General features: G+C 37.5%; 1 protein-coding gene across 1 annotated transcript in view; it reads left to right on the top strand.

Moving 5' to 3' along the window:
* Positions 1–20,615, top strand: part of COL19A1 (collagen type XIX alpha 1 chain) — a 153,816-nt gene that overhangs the window by 118,217 nt on the left and 14,984 nt on the right. The window contains exon 15 of the mRNA XM_075863686.1: positions 10,228–10,350. Within this exon, the coding sequence (XP_075719801.1) occupies positions 10,228–10,350 (123 nt within the window). The remainder of the gene's footprint in view (positions 1–10,227; positions 10,351–20,615) is intronic.

Genomic DNA, 20,615 nt, shown 5'->3' on the forward strand with positions numbered 1-20,615 from the left:
AAAGTGTACCTATAATTTAATTGTGTGTAATATAAATAGGCACAGAATTCTTAATAGGGGTTGTAGCTGTGGTTTAGACTTTGTTTTTTCAATACAGAGCTCTAAACCGCCTGCTTCCCTTTACAAAGCCATAGTGTTAATATTCTTGCAACCTGCAGATGCTACTATAGATCGCTCTCGTCGTAGGGATCTATACCGTTTCCAATGTGCCCTTCCTCTTATTTCAACATTTACTGAGATGTGTGACGCAAGATAACCAGCTTTGAAAAAAACATGATTTTGCAATACTTTTTCACAGAATATCTATACTATAAGTGTCTGTGTTGCCACCCAGTGGTTGTGATTGGCGTTCCAGCCTATCAAGGGTTTTGCTATCATGTCCCGATATTGTATTGAAATAAGCATATTCTGGTGGTAGCAGAATGAATTTTAATATTTAACTGGATGTTTTCTCATAAACTGCTTAGGGCCTGTTCACATCACCGTTCATTTCCATTCCGGGGTTCCGTCAGAGGTTTCCGTCGGATGAACCCCGCAACGGAAAGTGAAAGTGAAAGCACAGCTTCCGTTTCAGTCACCATTGATCTCAATGGTGACGGAAACATCGCTAATGGTTTCCGTTCGTCACCATTGTGGCAGGTTTCCGGTTTTCCAACGGAATCAATAGCGCAGTCGACTCCGCTATTGATTCCGTTGGAAAACCGGAAATCTGCCGGAACGGAAAGCAAACGGTGATGTGAACAGGCCCTTAGGAGAATTTCCAAGTATCCAGAAAGACCTCTCTAAGTGCATCCTGTCTTAAACTGAAAAATCTTAGTTTGCTTACTCTGTAGAAAAAAAAAGGCAAAAACTTATTTTCGAAAGGTTATTTTGTAAAATGATCTAAGAAGACAGACACCAGAGATCAGTGCACCAATTTCTGAGAAGACTGCGCCCAGAAATAGTATAGACAAACTTCAGCATAAGCCAGCAACCCAAAATTTGCACGCAGTGAAGCATTACTAGTTCCGTAATCTCGTCCAATCATTCATATCTCTGTTAATAATACACGGCATAAACTGCCCTTTTTATCATCGAAGAATGAATTGAAAGCCAGCTCATTTTGCCTTGCATTTAATTGAGTAACCTGAGAAATTATTGGTTGATGTGCATTATAACCTATTCTTAAAAGCTAAAAGTACATCTTTAGCTAAATACAATTTCTTGCATCATTGTGCAGATAATCATTTTATATCAAAACTAGGCTGTTGCATCTTAAAAAGTCCATTCGTATTGCCCTGCAGGATTTTAAATTCCATATTTGAATAATAATTAAGTGGAAATAATTTATCTTTTGTGCGAGCTGTTGTAGTCGTACAATCAATTACTGTGTGTGGTCAAAGTGTTGGGCTACAAAGAGGATTTAAAAGCCTCCAATTGCAGCTCATTTGTGTAGTCTGTGAAACCCATAAGCTTAGTACAACTAATTGACAACTCTGATAGCACATTAAAGAAATAACTCAATAACGCAGAGCCAAGTGCTAAACAGTTATCTCTAAAAGCATTTTAATAGCAGGTAATTACTGCTGCAGGCATTGATTTAATGAATGTTGCTCAAAACCAGTTTTGAGTAAATTAACAGAAATCAATTGCTCTCACACCTTACTGTAGCCAGCCAACAAACCAAATTTAGAAAGGAGGGACTTGTAATGTCATTTCTGTCATATGTTTAAATAAAAGAGGTCTTTGTCCTGCCCATTTATTTATTTTGGTAGTAGTTCCCCTGATAGTAGTTTTCATTGAGACTGTCTGTCCTTATATGTATAAGGAGAATAATATGCAACTTCTACCTTTTGTCAATGATTACCTGCTATTTATTTTCTTTAATGTTGCCCTTTTTTACGTATCAGTATACAGCTTTGATCAATGACTGTAGCTTAACTGCGTTGTCCAGTATGAGTCGGAGGTAGTCTGAAATCTACCTCCTGTGTCTTCAGGCTGTAGTTTCCTTGGGTTCCCAATTATTTACATTGTAGCTCACTCTGTGCAGACTGACTGCTGTGTTTAAGCTTAAGTCCTGCACAAATCGGAAATCCGTTCATATTGAGAAGATTTCCTTTACATCAAGAAATTCATGTTTATAGACTCAAAGCAACTAAACCACCAGTGAGAAAAAGCTGATTATAAAGTATGTGTTGTAAAGCCAATGAGCCTCGGTAAAGAAGATGCTAATATGTGGCTTTAAATTTAATTCATAAGGATAGAACTAGAACCGTACATACTGTACATTTTTTTCTTTCATCATTTGTGACTATGGACACATAAAATGCCATATCCCAATATTTGACAGAACAATACAGTAATGTCATTCCACTGTGATATCACAAAACCCAAGTCATAGTTTAACATTCCCATTATAATACAAAAATCCTACACAATTATTCAATCATTAGCCAGATTGGCTTTTTGGCTCATTGCCTTCAGTTTTAGTCAAAGCCAAGCCTGTATGTTATATGAATTTTAAATGCTATGCTATTTTCAAGAAAATACTTTACTTACTCACTTAGACTTTCTTACTTTTTTTTCTATTTGCAAAGACCATTATGTTTTTAGGTCATTCTCTCAACAATCTTTTCATCTTTCAAATGTTCTACCTTTAATGTTTTCCTCTATCAAGCTGCCTAGAAAATGTCTCCGGCACTAAGTTTGTTAGTGTGAATGCAACAGACAGGGTAGAATTAGGAATTAAGTACTTTCTGATCCTAAGACCTCTTGCACATGTAGAGCCATTTGCGCAGAAGCAACATGGGGGCTCACAGAGACCCTGGTATCTCTGTACAGTGCCCTATTACAGAGATATGTTTCTAAGAGAGAATGCCTCCATAAAACAGCGTTTAATAGAGCATGACATCATACAAAATTTTATATAAAAACCCTCGGTACAGTGCGTTCGGAAAGTCTTCAGATACTTTCACTTTTTTAACGTTTTGTTATGTTGAGGCCTTGTGCTAAAATAAAATAAAAATCCAGTTTTTCCCATCATTCTTTACTCAATATCCCATCATGACAAAGGGAAAACAGAATTTTAGACATTTTTGCAACTTTTTCAAAAATTAATAACTTAAATTCTGCATGGATATAAATATTCAGACCTTTTGCTATGACATTTGAAATTTAGCTTTGGGGGCCTCCCATTTCTCTAGATCAATCAAGGTGTAGAAAAATTTCAAAGATGGAGTCCACCTGTGGTAAATTTATTTGATTGGACATGATTTGGATAGACACTCCCCTGTCTATATACAGATGTAGCCATATTTATCTTGACTTTTAACGCATTAAATACACAGTGGCAAGATCCTTTAGCTTGACATTTTCAATGACTTTTCAATTGCTTTTGTTGTGTGATATCACACTGCAGCAAGTTATCAGAGTCAAGATAAAGATGGCTACATCCGTAAGGTCTCACAGCTGACAATACATCTCAGAGCAAAAACCAAGCCATGAAGAGGAAAGTACTGCTTGTAGAGCTCAGAGACAGGGTTGTGTGGCACAGATCTGGAGAAGGGTACAAAAAAATTCCTGCTGCACTGAAAGTTCCCAAGAGCACAGTGGCCTCCATAATTCTTAACTGGAAGAAGTTTGGGACAACCAGGACTCTTCCTAGAGCTATCCGCCCCACCAAACTAAGTAATCGGGGGAGAAGGGCCTTGGTAAGAGAGGTGACCAAGAACCCAGTTGTCCCTCTGGCTGAGAGCCAAAGATTCTGTGTGCAGATGGGAGAAACTTCCAGAAGGTTAACCATCATTGCAGCACTCCACCAATCTGGGCTTTATGACAGAGTGGCCAGAAAGAAGCCTCTCCTCAGTAAAAGACACAAGAAAGCCCAGCTAGAGTTTGCAAAACAGCACCTAAAGGACTCTCAGACTGTGAGAAACAAGATTCTGTGGTCTAGATTGAACTTTTTGGCCTCAATTCTAAGCTTTATGTCTGAAGGAAAATGGGCACTGCTCATCAACTGCCCAATACCATGGTGGTAGCAGCATCACGCTGTGGGGGTCATATTCAGCGGATGGGTTAGGGAGACTGGTCAGGGTTGAGGGAAAGATGAATGGGAGCAAAGTTCAAAGATATTCTTAATGAAAACCTGATCCAGAGTGCTCTGGACCACATACTGGACAGAAGTTTCACCTTCCAACAAGAAAATGAACTTGGCACATGCCTAGAATGCACAGGAGTGGCTTAAGGACAACTCTGTGAGTGTCCTTGAATGGCCCAGGCAGAGACCTGACTTGAACCCAATCGATCATCTCTAGAGAGATCTAAATTGGCTGTCCACCGACTGTCCCCCATCCAACCTGACAGAGCTTGAGAGGATCTGTGGAGAAGAATGGCAGAAAATCCCCAAATCCAGGTGTGAAAACCTTGTGGCATCATACCCAAGAAGACTTGAGGATGTTATCACTGCCAAAGGTGCTTCAACTAAGTACTGAGTAAAGGGTCTCAATACTTATGTCAATGCAATATTTTAGTTTTTCTTTTTCAATAAATTAGCAAAAATTACTAACATTCTGTTTTCTCTTTGTCATTATGGGGTATTGAGTGCAGAATGATGGGGAAAAACTTGATTTTTGTTTTGTTTTTGTTTTAGCACAAAGCCTCACATAACAAAATGTTAAAAAAGTGAAAGGGTCTAAAGACTCTCCGAATGCACTGTACTCTTCCATATGAAATCGGAGTCATATAAAAGTACAGTAGGGCCCCATAAACATTTATAGGTGCCATTTTATGGCTCCATGCTACTTAGAGGATGCTACGAATCCATAATACAGTACGTATAGATTAATCATACCAATGGTTTATTTTATGATGTTGCAATAGCAATAATACCATTCCTTATATAGGTTTTGCAAAGCATAACAATCAAAACCCAATGCCAAAAGCTAAAAGTATATACAAAATTTAATCTTTGTTACTATTATAATTTATTACATATAATGCATATTTACATTTTAACCCTTACAAGAAAGATGGCGGCATCACTAGGGTTTTGTCCACATAATATTACGTACGGATTTTAGTTATAAAATAGCATAACCATACAATGGAGTAAGTAGTCTGTGTATTCTGCGGATGGGCACCGAGTTGCCTTCGGCAGGGGTCAATGGGTGAATGTTGGATCAGGGAGCTGACAGATACAGATAAAGTTGTTCAGTGGGACATATGGCAGGCATCCTGGGATAGCCGGACAGTGAAAAGCTGGCACTGTCCCACTGTGTACAGTTGAGAGGTCTGATAATTATTCAATCGGGATAAGAATTGGTTTAATTGATCTGATATCCCATGCCAGATCATATAGATGTTATCAATGTATCATGCCTATAAAATGACACTGTCCATTGAGACATCCTGATGTAGCAGGAACAGGTCTCTCTCCCACAGGAACAAATAAGCATATGAGGGCATGCAGGCATCCCCATTGCTGTTCCCTGGAGCTGTAGGTAAAAGGTCATTTTATCATTGGGCATATACTGTATATTATATTGATTAGTGATTCTGACCGGTTTCGTATCTATAGAGATGATATACAGTGCATGGGTATCATGTGACAGGGCACATGCGTGATCACAAATATTTCAATGTAATATGATTTGTCTCTTGGTGCTTAAAGGTGTTTTCTGGGAGATTTAAAAAGTTAGCCAGACAGTAGGAAATGGGATAAAATAAAAAATAATCATTGCTCACCTGTTAAATCCCCCACCGCTCCAGTGTTGAGGCCATTAGGGTACCTGACAGTTTTTGTTAATTTGTCCTGCAGTGATAATGTCACGTACATCCACGTAATTTCTGCAGCTGATCACTGGCCTTAGTGGTCTCGTGCCGTATATGTAAGCATCACCACTGAGGCCTGTGATTGGCTATAGCCGTCAGTACGTCATCGCTGCAGCAAAGTATACAAAGCCCAGCCGGGACCGTCGGGAGCTTCAGTGCTAGAGCAGTGGAGAATTTAACAGGTGAGCATTGGTTATTTAATATACTGTCAGACCAATTTTTTTCAACCCCTATAAAACTGCTTAAAATAATGGGTTATGCAACCAAGCCGCCACCTCCAGACAAAAGCTTATGCCGAAACGCACGTAGATTTTGTTGATATCCCAGAAAGCGAGCATAGCATAGGTATGTTACTGTATATACACTTTTCAGTAGATGAAACAACAAGGTTTGACTATTCTTTTGTACTATTTTGCACTGTATGCACTTTATATGACTTATGTACTTACTCTAATGTATGTTCATGTATCTTAGAACTAAGTATATACGATAATATCATGTGGACATACTCCTAGGATGCCGCCATCTCTTTCTTGTGAGGCTTATTTTTAAATATATATTATATGTCCCTATTTTTCTGAATGAAATAAAATAAAGATGAGATTTTGTATATGTGTACTGTACATTGTTTTATAGGTTTTGTAGCCATGGTACAGTTATGTGCATGTTGCCTTAATCATGCTGTTGGCAAATATATTGCTTCCCTTAGAGAAGTAACTACTGATGCTGGCAAAAGGCACCCAGTAATGTTAAAAGGTAATAATAATGTGTAAGATATTGCAAGGTGTCTGAAGTTGCCAATTTAAATATTAAAAAAAAGAGTGCAGACAATATCACCTAAATTAAATCCTTAGAAGGAGCCAATGACTTAATTATTCTTGATTCTAGTGTAGTCTATAAGATATTCAGGCTACAACTAGAGTGATACATTTCCTAATAATCTGTCTCATTTAGTGACTCGAATGTTGCTTTAATTGCTTTCAATAGATTAAACTCCCTCTATATTTGGTGTGAATCCTTCGGGTGCTTGCATTTATTGTCTTGCTCTACTACACAATCTAATCCCCATATCTAGAAATTACATGGTCAAAGAAGTCATTGCCTGATTAAAAGTATAATTTATAGTCAGCAGTCTCCTCATCATTTTGAGCCAAGCACACAAAACATTTTACGCATCATTTGCAAGGACCAATCGGATAGCTTTTCATCTTGACAAACCAATAGAGTGAAACAAATGGAATTGTATCATGGATACTATGCAGGCCCTTTGAGATCCAAATATACCAGTCGTTTACACAAATACATCATGTAGTTCATTTAAAAATCTACTGTTGGCACTTTCTTGTCTAATGGTGCCATGTTTAGATGTATATCTTCAGCATTCCATTAAAAAAAAAAAAAAGAAGAAGAAAAAACAATTATAGATTTTTAGGTATGTGTGTATGTATATAAAATTAAAAAAAGGGATGAAGCAGCACAGCTTCTTAGTTGAGGCTAAGAAGCCTTGCCAATACAAAATTCAAATGAAGAGACAGCACTCCAGGGAAATAGGTGAAAAAGGTGATGAGTTTATTCACCCCACAGGCAGGCAATGTTTTGATCCGTCTCAATGGGATCATTGTCATATAGATAGATATATATATATAGATAGATATATATAGATATATCTATATAAAAGATATAGATATATCTATATCTATAGATATATCTATAGATATATCTATAGATATATATAAATATAAAATTCAAACGAAGAGATATCATATATAAAAAGCACAAGTGCCATAACAAACCATTATGTTTAGATATACTTTTCCCATGCATTTTTTTCTGGCATATTTACCCTGCGTGGTCCACTTGATTACCTGTCACTGAGCAGACCATATGTTCTGAATATGATATTGTATCTCATCACTCTCCATATAGCTAATTCCATTTAGAGATAAGTGTTTGTGGAATTACTTATTAAAATCATAACTGAGTATAAGGAAACGATCCTTAGAGAGAGACATTTTTACCCAAGCATTAATTATTTATGCAGTTTCTGCTGCTGAATACATAATCTACCAGCACCTTGAAACATATGGGAAGAGGTAATACACTTCATTTTTCATAAAGCTTCTCTGTCTTCTCTCTAAGGCTGGCTGTCTACTTACATTATCTATATATCAGGGCAGTTACTATTATTTATTATTTATTTATATAGTGCTAACATATTCTGCAGCACTTTACAATCAGGGAATACAAAGTACATACCAAAAGCAGACCATTGATGCACAACATTTCTGCAAATATACATGAGGAGAGAGGGCCCTGCTCTCTAGAGCTTACAATCCAATAGCATAATTTATTATTACATTTATATAGTTGTCATCAAGTTAACAAAGGGATTCATCTCACCATATTACTCAACCACAAGATGTACGGAAAAACCTGTTCCAAAAATATAGCAATTTATTCCTAAACATAAAATTTCAAAACCAAGTCAGACAGCTACGTACTTCAGGAGTAAGCAGGTCATTTTATAGATGGACTGCTACCTCTTGTGGTCTGAACTATTCATTGTTTGCTTGATGACAACTGTTTAAAGAGGCTCTGTCACCACATTGTAAGTGGCCTATCTCCTACATAATGTGATCGGCGCTGTAATGTAGATTACAGCAGTTTTTTTTATTTAGAAAAACTATCATTTTTCACGGAGTTATGACCTATATTAGCTTTATGCTAATGACTTTCTTAATGGACAACTGGGCGTGTTTTACTTTTTGACTAAGTGGGCGTTGTGGAGAGAAGTGTATGACGCCTACCAATCAGTGACCAATCAGCGTCATACACTTCTCCCCATTCATTTACACAGCACAGCGTGTGCTGTCACTTACACCCACATTAACGTTACTCAAGTGTCCTGACAATTAATAGGCATCACCTCCAGCCACGATGTGATGTCTATTCTGAATCCTGACACTTCGCTAACGTTTGTGTGAGATTACAGCACAGCAGGCGTAGTCTCGCGAGATTACTCTGTAAACCGTCATTTAAAACGAGATTATGTTTGCTGTGCTGTAAGTCTCACACAAACATTAGCAAACTGTCAGGATTCTGAATAGACATCATGTCCTGGCTGGAGGTGATGCCTATACAGTGTCAGGACACTTGAGTAACGTTAATATGTGCGTATGTGGCTGCACATAGCGATATAGCTATATCGCTATGTGCTGTGTAAATGAATGGGGAGAAGTGTATGACGCTGATTGGGCACTGATTGGTCAGCGTCATACACTTCTCCCCACAATGCCCATTTGGTCAAAAAGTAAAACACGCCCAGTTGTCCATTAAGAAACCCATTAGCATAAAGCTAAAATAGGTCATAACTCCGTCAAAAATGCTAGTTTTTCTAAATAAAAAACACTGCTGTAATCTACATTACAGCGCCAATCACATTATGTACAAGATAGGGCACTTATAATGTGGTGACAGAGCTTCTTTAATGTTTGTGTGAGTAGTTTAGTACATTAGTCTTGCTTCTCTAGCTACAGGTGGTTTGCAAACTCCTGCGGTAAGGCCTGTGCTACTATGACTGAATTGTTATTTTTTAAATGCTCATTTTATCGCATATAGATGCCAACATACCCTGTTCTCTGAGTTTCTGATCTTTATGTGTGAAATCTTCTGTTTGGCTTGATCTAATATCTTCCACGTAGTCATTTTAATTCCAAATTCCCATATTTCTCTGCGAAAACTAAGCTTTATTCATTTTCTGTATTGTCGATTTTTACTTGCCATTCTGTTCACTGCTGTTATGCAACTACTAAAGACTAAATTTTTGGATTAAAGTTTTATGTGGAATATGATAAGTATTTAGGGAAAGTGCTTTTCATTATTATATTATAATATATGATTTGTGTATACACCACTGAAAGAGAAGGTTTTTGTAAAAAAACAGTTTTCGGTCTTTCCGGTCTTCTGTATATATTGGTAGCCTGTTGGCAGTCTACATCACTGCTACCTGTTAAAAAACATGGAGTTTAATTCATGCTTTTGGAGGAAGTATTCTTTAACACCTTGCAGTTATTTTTTTTATTAAAGTGTTCTTGTAATGTAAATTCTATCGTCGAAAATTTATTTTGGTACTCCATTATTTTGAAGTCTCTTGTTCTTCTTATAGTGTCAGTTTTTCATCACAGCTTCTCACATTATATATTTTAAATAAATATACTGATCTAATATATTTTAATCATGAGATTGACATACTGTATGATCCCCATGATTTAGAGTAAGAAAAGCTGTGCATTGACTGTCTCATCGATAGAAAAAGCTGTGTCTTAAAACGGAATGGCTAAGAGAAAGGTTAATGTTTCAAGATTTTTCCATTAAACATTGCCTAATGTTAAAACTTACCTTTCGTGTTTATTCCTATAGAGAAAATGAGTGATTTCCTTTCTCAACTAAAAACACCAGCTGCTTTACTCGCTGCTCAAGGAAAGTCAGGTCCACCTGGAAATGATGGACCACCTGGAGATCCCGGACCACCTGGCCCTCAAGGTAAACATGAGAATGTCTCAGTTAATCTAAAAATCTTTCCCTGTGATCAAAGACTAATGGAAAATATCTTAAAAATGCATTTGGCAGATATTTTCTATATTTATGTTTAAACGAAAATACATATTAAACTAATCATACTATAGCTCTGTATTCCTAGATTCTCCTGGGTGTAAGATTCCAATGTGATGTAAAGGGACTCATATACTCCAATATGTAATGGTAATACACCCATGTGGAGGACAGACATACAGCTGCCAAAATACATACATTGACATGCCCATATTTCTCTAGAACTAGCCCTTTTTAGAATTGGATTTAATACAATTACAAAGTAAAGTGTACTGAAAGATAAATTTCTACTTGTGTTTGCATCTAAAATTATGGAAAACATGAGATCTCAATATGCTAATATTCTCAAGAAATTATTAAATGACTTTATATCTAAATTCAGAGGTTCAGAATTTACAAAATTGGCAAAGCCATATAGTTTGGTTTATCTTTTGCACATACTGTTGTTAGATTAAGTTCTTCATGTCACATATCTGTACAATTGATGTACTACTCAGCATGAGTCACACAACCTAAAACAAACTATTACAAGACTAATTTCCATTTCAAAGAAATAAAGCACTAACAATAGATCTAACAACGGATTCTTATTCATCTGAAATGTAGACATTTTGACCTTGACTATTGTTTCTAGCTGTGTTGTATTTGTGCATTACCATACTAAGTAATACTATTTCAATATGCTGTAGAGTATGCCAAGTCATATGCTTTTAAATAATTAACAAAGTAAGAATATGATATGCAGATACTTAATTGACATTAACACAAAGTTTTTCTGCCTACGAAAAAAAGCTTATCCAAAATTAATGAGAAAATCTAGGACACTGAAATAAATGGTGAACAAACAATGGTCTGTTTAAAGTTATAGACTTTATTTAAAAGTTGCAATGAAGGTGTTTCAACAATTTTTGGAATTATTTTTTATACTAGAGTTTATGCTATAGTTGTCCTACAATAGTCTTCTATCTCTCCAGATGGGCAATAGTGCATTTATGTAGATGCCACTTTACCTCCAAGGTGACTATAGCCCACTTTACGTCTTCATTGTGAACCTTTTTACTTTTTTTTTTGTGCATGGGCTGTCTTGACAGGCAGAGTCTTGGAATATTTTCAGCCATTGGCACATTTTATGGTATGGCCCTTGTTCCAACTTCATGGTTACAGGCCTGTTTTTTCAGTCATGCTAATGACTGAGAGTTCATTCAAGACATGGGCAATGTGCCAGCCCAAGGCAGTAAAACTGTGTATAAGTATATATTATTTACTATTTTATTATATTTTGTCCATGATTATATGATTAAAAACAGAGATGCTACACAATTGTTGACAATAAATCTTGGAAAAGACAATGAGCGAGATTTATAAAAACAGGTGTAAAGAAAAAGTGGAGCAGCTGTCCATATCAACCAATCAGATTGCTGTTTTTATTTTCCAAAGGACCACTGAGAAATCAAATCTAATTTGTTGCTATGGGCAACCAGCTACTTGAAAGTCTCCTTTTTATTGGTTCTGGATTGATCACCATATGTTTAGCTGGTTTGATAAGAAATAAGCATGCCAGTCTTTTGGTAGTTTCTTGATAGGTGGTTCCTATCTATTATTTTTTCCGGTAGTTTGGTCTTCTCTGAAATCAGAATAAGACTGGAATGAAGACAAGGAAAAGGTTCCTAGAAGAAGTATGGAGTCTTACTTTGGAAAGAAAACAAAAAAAAACAAATATATATATATGTCTATATATATATATATATATATATATATATATATATATATATATATATATATATATATATGAGAGATATACTGTTTAGAAAATGAAAAAATGTGAAGATGGGAGTAGTTATGGGCTAATGGACTCACAATTTAGTCTCAGTGTACAATACTATGTGCAAAAGTTGTGTTCTGTTCATTTTTAATTTGGAGTTTACACAAATAATGTAACTGTGAACTGATTTTTTTGTAATCAACCTTCTGTATAATGTGAGCCAGGAAATCTCACTGTATTGTTTCTAAAACTGAATAATTAATGATAAATTGAGTTAATGTCCAAGTCAGGATTCTTGAGGTCTACTAAGATGGCAGAATTCTTCTCTTTTGCATATAACTGTGTGTGGTGTATATTTTTTTTTTAATGTTATGTATGTATATAACCTATCTACACATTACAAACATGTAATTATTTTATTTCGGAGTGCATCCTTATTGCATGCTGTTTACAAGCCAGAGAGATGTATCAGTTAAAGGTTGAACGCACAATTCTGTTCAGGAGGGGCAAAATGTTGATTACTAAAAGCAATTCTCTTAGTGGCAGTAATTTCCACATATTAATCCACACTCACTAGAGTTTTCCTTTAATGTGAAGTTATCCTCGAATGTGAATGCAGGTATGATTCAACTGGATGTTTAGTGGTTTCCAACGAGAAGCAATCTCAATAATAGTGTTTAATAAACAAATTAATATAATTTACAAAAAGTATCCAGAATACAGAAATGTTAAAGGGCCTGTTCACACAGAGTATTTTGACGAGATTTTTGGAGCGGAAACCACTCCTCAAAACTCGTCGAAAACCGGCCAAAAATGCCTCCCATTGATTTCAATGGGAGGCAGGGGCGGTTTTCTTCCACGAGCGGTAAAACCGCCTCGCGGGAGAAAGAAGGGACATGCCCTATCTTTGCGCGTTTACGCCTCTGACCTCCCATTGACATCAATGGGAGGCAGAAAGAGCGTATTTCGCTGAGTTTTTTGCCCGTAGCACTCAATGGCCGCGGGCGAAAAACGCAGTGAAAATCGAGGCAAACGACATGCAGGAAGGACAAAATCTGCCTCAAAATCCCAAACTGAATTTTGAGGCAGAATTTTCCTCCTGCAAAAAACTCTGTGTGAACACAGCCTTAGTAAAACCTGCATGCTGCTTTATGATTGGAGTTTTCATTAGACTGATCTTATATTGGTCACTTTAATGCTACTGCATGGGTTATGAACATTATAGTATCATTATTACCAAAGTTTAAGACATTTATTCATTAGAATAGAAATGATTACGGAAAAATTCCACCTTTTGGGAGGCTTTCCATAACAAACATGAAAATTTTTTAGCAACCTAGATCACAAAGTTGCTTGTGCCTACTAGGTGTAATCTACTGTATTAGCACTGTACACACTTGTGTATCAGCGTTTGTATATTTAAAATTAATTTGAGAAGTTGGAGGTCTACTTTACATAAGACCTGTCTCTATTCGTATGTAGATGGAACATGGTGATTACCTAGGCTAAAATACTATAGGGTTCTACTTTACACCAAGTAGTATTGGCAGTAAGCCTAGGTTCAGACTGGGTTTGGGGTCAATGTTTGGCAAATGCGCCAGGAAATTTTCCCCTAACGTGCCATAGGCTGACATTAGCAAGAGGTATGCCAAAAAAACAGTCCTATTGACTTATGTTTGTCCAATGTACATTGATATACCTTTGCCCCAACTGTATTAGATGACTATGCTTTTTTATACAACTGGAATAGGCCAGATGCTGGAATTTTTTAGGTGTATATTAACTTGGTTTTGCTTTATTGATGAAAAAAATATAAATGATGTTACGATAAAGATGGCATATAAGTGGGGCAATCACTATGTGCCAGTAGTACCAGAGCACTGTTTCCTAAGTATATGGATGGATTTTCATTACACAACCATGTACAATAGCTTCTAGAGGTTGGACCTCATTCTATATATTTATAACAATTAGGCTGCATCCAATAAAGTTGCCACTTAAGGAAAGTTGCATTTTTAGCTGCATTTTACTGCAGTCACACTATAGTAGTCAGCATCCAATCACATATTAGCCTTTATCAGCCTCCCTAAAGGCTGCGGTGCTTTTGTCATTGCTTCATATAATTTCCCATTTATCAATGATTCAGGATCTTGGTGCTTATCACTTTTTGACTAATGTTTACATTTACAATATGTTAATATATTATATGCAATAGTACTATTGTAGAAATACTGTTATGCTATATAGCTTACAGTATAGGTATTTGGTGCTTTGTGTTTTTTGCTAAACCCCAAAAGCTTGTAGGAGAACTTTGCATCTATACTTGATAGAATATTATACCGTTTCAAATAATGAACATGAATAAAGCTTAAAGAGGTTGTTCTGCCCATTTATACAAAAGACATATATTTGTTATACATCTCTTCTTGCTTATTAAAATAAGTGGTCTGGTGGTGCCTTATTCTAAAGTCATTGCACTTTATGGATGTAAGATTTTATTGGATTAGATCCTGCCTTAACTGTTGACTATGCAACTGCATCAAGCATCAATATGATTTGAGAACACATCTCCCAGGAATGGCAATTCTTAATGAAAGATACAGATCTTTTGGTGCCTAAGCATTTGCTGATTCCATGGTTCCTGGTGGTCAGTGGTCACATAACTGCTATTCTGTTTCCTCCATTATTGAAAGAAAGTATATATAGTCTATCACACATTGATTACATAAATAATAGGTCCACGACCTTTTGTATCTTGCGAGCCATATCCAACTTCAAGTCATGATCGAGAGTCACATTTAACTAAAAAAAAGCAAGAGTTTACATATTAAATGTGGAGAAATAGTGTAATTACAAACATTTGTAGATAAATATTTCAATATAAAACTTTACACTGAACAATTCTTTAAGCCCAGAGAGCTTATCGCTTCAGATTGTTACCTTTTCAATCACAGACTGTCTGAAGTAAAGAACAAGCAATACTGTACATAGTTACATAGGTTGAAAAAAGACGCAGGTCCATCAAGTACAACCTTTCTCATTCAATTCAAGAAATTGCATTGCAAAACAAAAGAAAATAATATACCTAAATAATTTACCATTCAAATTGACACTTTTTTGGGAGTTCGTACATGTCTTCAATGTATTTAATGTGGACGATGCATTTTAACCAGTGCACATGGTAAGAACTCAGAGCTCCTATGGTGAGCAACACAGTTAGGGTATGTTCACACGCAAACGCAAAATACGTCTGAAATTACGGAGCTGTTATTAGGCGAAAACAGCTCCTGAATTTCAAATGTTTTTGCAAGTACTCGCGTTTTTCGCGGCGTCTTTTACGGGCGTAATTGGAGCTGTTTCTCATTGCAGTCAATGAAAAACGGCTCCAATAATGTCCCAAGAAGTGTACGGCACTTCTTTGACGCGGGCCCGAATTACGCCTGAAAATAGGTCGTGTGAACATACCCTTAGAGTTCACAAGCCGCTGGTTGGAGGTTAGATATAAATCACCCTGTTTTTGCTAAAGTGATATACAGGGTTGAACCAACCCACCAGAGAATCATCCTATGGGTCCAAGCTTTGACATTGACCTCCCACCATCACCTTTTCCTCAATCCAGCTGTGGAAGGATCAATCATTAGAAACATCAAGAAGTGATCTATTGTATTATATCACATAAAATGTATAATTTCATAAAATGTAATCTATACAGTACCCTTTGAATAGGGTATTTAGGTTTACATTTGGTGAATGGCCTCTATAGGGTAGTAGTTGTAAATGTGAAATTTATAGCTGCCCTACAATATTGGAATATGTGGAACATGCTTGCTGCTAAAAGAGTTTATTCTGATGAAACTAAAATTAAAAAATAAACTTTATAAATATATATATAGGTGTGTGTGTGTGTGTGTGTGCGTGTGTGTGTGTGTGTGTGTGTGTGTGTGTGTGTGTGTGTATAGTCATATATTCTTCATCTTTGATTCTGTTCTGTTCCATATTATAATTCAAAGGATCAAAAAGTCCCTGTTTTATGTCTCAGGAGACATCCATGCTGTGTCGTCGTCCTCTTTCCTCCAGAGCTGGAGAAGACGATTAGCTAGTCCCCAGTCAAAGATGGAAGGGACTAGGCGGTGATAGATCCATCTGTTCTCTGCCATATGTTTGCTGGACTGTTTGTTTCAGAAGCTTGCAGAAGGTCTTGACAAACAGGGTCTTACAGTACAGTGTTCCTTTAGTCATTTACTTGTCAAATGTGAATCTACAGTTTCATTTAATATTTTTCAATAGTAAAACACATGTTCTCAGTTTACAGTTAGGGATTGTTTCTTGGCTTTAGCTGTGCAGTAATGGTTGGGTTTAGAACTTAAAAAAAGGGGTTTTATTTGCAATTCTGAAAGAGAGTCCCACCAATATCTGGTTTTAGAATAGGCTTATGAGTTATGATAATGGTTTTCTCATAAACAGAATGATTTATCTAGGGAACTCTAGTCTTCATTTATACCTCAGACACTTAACAACAGTTTGCAGAAAACTTCTCTAATACTTCACTTTAAATGTTCCTATTTTTAGTAACACTGTGAAATAAAGTTTCTGTTAACAAAATGTGGAACGATATATTCTACTAAATCATGTAGTTTGGCAAATGCTTTGGATGTTATCAGTTAAGGCTTCTTTCACACTAGCCTTAGTACACGTTTACCTCTCTTCCATCAGAGGAAGAGAGGATTGAAAGATTAAACAGAAAGCAAGGGTTGCATTAGAATTACAATGATAATTCTTTTGTTTCAGTTGCTTTCCGTTTGTCTCCATTCGCTAGGTTTCCGTTTTTTTTCACGGAAACAAATGTTCTGCAGACTGCACTTTTGCATCTGGCAAAAAAACGGAAACCTAGCGAACGAAGACAAACGGTAAGCAACTGAAACAAAATAATTACCTCTGAAGTCAATAGTAATTCTAACGGAAGCGTTGCTTTCCATTTAATCTTTCAATCCTCTCTTCCTCTGACGGAAGAGAGGTAAATGTAAACTAACGCTAGCGTGAACTTACTAACAATATTGCGTAAACACTTAAATTAGCCATACGCATAAGATAAAAGTCATCTGAACCCACCTATTTAGCTGGGATCAGACAATTTATGTGTATGGGGCATCCCGACTCTCCCCCCAATGGTAGAAGTCAAAGGAAAGATGGATCGGGCATGTTGAATTTCAACCCGTCATGTCAGATTTTTTGTTCCTGTGGGAGATCCGTAACTGCCACAGATGCACATTCGACTGAGCTTTAGATTTTGCAAGTCCCACAAATTTACCCTAGATTAGGAATAGATATTTTGGGAGATTTACTAATTAATGCTTACAATTGCTACAGCTATCTTATATGTAGGTCAAGCCTAATGCTGCATGATACTGCAGCTCAGCCCATTCAAATGAATGGTCTGAGAGGGGCCGAGCTGCAGTACTAAGTAGTAAGGATAGGCCTTCAGTGTAAAATCCTGAAAACCCTTTTAATTCGCTATTTCCATATTGCTGTGTAGTCACTGGCCTCTCTAGGGGTGCCATGTGTTACTAGCATTTACATACAAATTTAGTTTGTCATTTCATACAACTAATCGTGCTATTCAGATGTATTAGTTCAGGATGAGACACACAATCTTTATGCAGTTTTTTTGGTGCAGTCTTTGGCACAGTTTCTTGACTTAAAGTCAGAAGTGGATCCAAAAAAATACTAATGAGTCTCATTTCTTTTGTGTCCACTCCTGTTTTTGGCTCAAAAAGCTGAGCCAAAAAAACTGCTTCAACTTGTGTCTGTAAGGCTGGGTTCACACGAGCACATTAACGTTCGTAATGGACGGACGTATGTCGGCCGGAAGTCCCGGAACGAACACAGTGCAGGGAGCCGGGCTCCTAGCATCATAGTTATGTACGACGCTAGGAGTCCCTGCCTCGCTGCAGGACAACTGTCCCGTACTGTAATCATGTTTTCAGCGAGGCAGGGACTCCTAGCATCGTACATAACTATGATGATAGGAGCCCGGCTCCCTGCACTGTGTTCAGTCCAGGATTTGCGGGCGAAATACGTTCCGTCCATTACGGACGTAATGACCTAGTGTGAATCCAGCCTTACTGTGATTTTCCATAGAAATGCTACAAAAAAGAAACAATAAAATATAATCACACAAGTTGAAGGTTTGCTCTGAAGGAGTCTTCCTATGGAACAGTATGTAAATCGTTTCAGTAGTTGTAGGCAGCTTTAGGTATCTAATGTTTGCAATATTTCCACTCTGCAGTGAATGTTTTGCCATTCTATAAAATTATTTTCAATAGTCAGTATACTCAATATTTAGTAATTTTTACTAAGTAACAGCAGTACAATACATATATACAGAAGACAACCCCTAAACTTATTTAAAGGGTCTGTCCACTTTTTAATTTTGCTATAAACTTTTTTATAGAATAGGAAATCATACATTTTTCTAATATACATGTATTTAAAATTCTGCTCACATACCTTTCTTATATCAGTGCAGTTGCCTCTGTCTAAAAATAAAAAAATTCTATAGCCCACAGACTAGTCCATAGAAATGCACCCATGGGATGGCTGAATGGACTAAAAATGGTGTCAGTCATGTGACCACTGGCATTCAGGTAAGCCTGTCCAGGTGTATAACAGGAGAAGAATAGGTTATTGAGGAGCAGAGGTTATAAAATATTTCTACCTAGAGCAGCATCTCACTGTGTCTGTCAGTGTCTGTGTAGGATCAGCTCCTCCATTCTTCTCCCTGCCTCCTCTGTGTATGTTGCATGCGATTTTTTTTCATTTAGCTTTATTAACAACATGACAACATCTCATAGAGACAGACAGACATTTTATAAATTATCTAGAGACCGTAAATACAGGCGCAGTGAAGCAGTTGTTCATTGTTCCACCATTAGTTCTATTCACTTGCCCATGGATGTGTCCTCTATGTTGCCCCAATACATTGTGTGCGTGCGTGCATGCGTGCCGGTCACATGACTGACGCCATGTTTAGTCATATTCAGTTAGCCTGTGGATGCATTACACAGGACTGACCTGTGGGCTATACCATTCCACTGCCACAGGGGCCTCATGCACTGTTAGGGCATGACCACACATGGCGGAATTCCTCCGCAACTGTCCGCATCGATGCCGCACAGAATCTGCGTTGCAGATTCTGCAGCGGATCTGCACAAAATGTGCAGTACATTGATGCGGACTAGCTGCTGCAGACTGCGGGAAAAGTGCTTCCCTTCTCCCTATTCAGTGCAGGATAGAGAGAAGGGACAGCACTTTCCCTAGTGAAAGTAAACGATTTTCATACTTACCGGCCGTTGTCTTGGTGACGCGTCCCTCTTTCGGCATCCGGCCCGACCTCCCTGGATGACGCTCCAGTCCATGTGACCGCTGCAGCCTGTGCTTGGCCTGTGATTGGCTGCAGCCGTCACTTACACTGAAACGTCATCCTGGGAGGCCGGACTGGAGACAGACGAAGGGAGTTCTCGGTAAGTATGAACTTATATGTTTTTTTACAGATACATGTATATTGGGATCGGTAGTCACTGTCCCGGGTGCAGAAACAGTTACTGCCGATCGCTTAACTCTTTCAGCACCCTGGACAGTGACTATTTACAGACGTCTCCTAGCAACGCTCCCGTCATTACGGGAGCCCCATTGACTTCCTCAGTCTGGCTGTAGACCTAGAAATACCTAGGTCCAGCCAGAATGAAGAAATGTCAAGTTAAAAAAGCAAGACGCATCCGCAGCACACATGACATGTGCATGACAGCTGCGGACTTCATTGCGGAACTTAGAATCTCCATTGAAGTCAATGGAGAAATTCCGCCATGAGTCCGCCACTGCTCCGCAACAGACAGAGCATGCTGCGGACACCAAATTCCGCTCCGCAGCCTATGCTCCGCAGCGGAATTGTACGCATCGTGTAAACGAACACTGCTAAATTAAAGTGAAAGTCAATGGAGAAACGGCTCCGCTGCGGATTAACGCTGCGGAGTGTCCGCAGCGGAATTTAAGTGGAATTCCGCCATGTGTGAACCCGCCCTTATAAGAAAGCTATGTAAGCAGAATTTCTAATACCTGTATATTAGAGAACTGTATGATTTCTTCTTCTACAACAAAGTAAAAAAAATGAAAACTGGACAATCCCTTTAACAAAAGACATAAAATATTTTAACATGCCAAGCTATGCAAATGTGGGCCCAAATGTCAGTTTATATTTATTTACATTTGGTGCCTGTTGTATTGTTCGGAAAACTATTTTCTCATGAAATGTGGGCAAGAAGTGTGACAAAGTACATAACCAAACCTGAATACATTTTATCCCCTCAAGGTCAGAATTTCAAAAACAAAAGCAGTGTGCTTTCTTAATATGCAAATTCAGCCTATGTATGCTATAGAC

The sequence above is a fragment of the Rhinoderma darwinii genome, chromosome 4 (assembly GCF_050947455.1).
Source record: "Rhinoderma darwinii isolate aRhiDar2 chromosome 4, aRhiDar2.hap1, whole genome shotgun sequence".
In the NCBI taxonomy this organism is placed as follows: domain Eukaryota; kingdom Metazoa; phylum Chordata; class Amphibia; order Anura; family Rhinodermatidae; genus Rhinoderma; species Rhinoderma darwinii.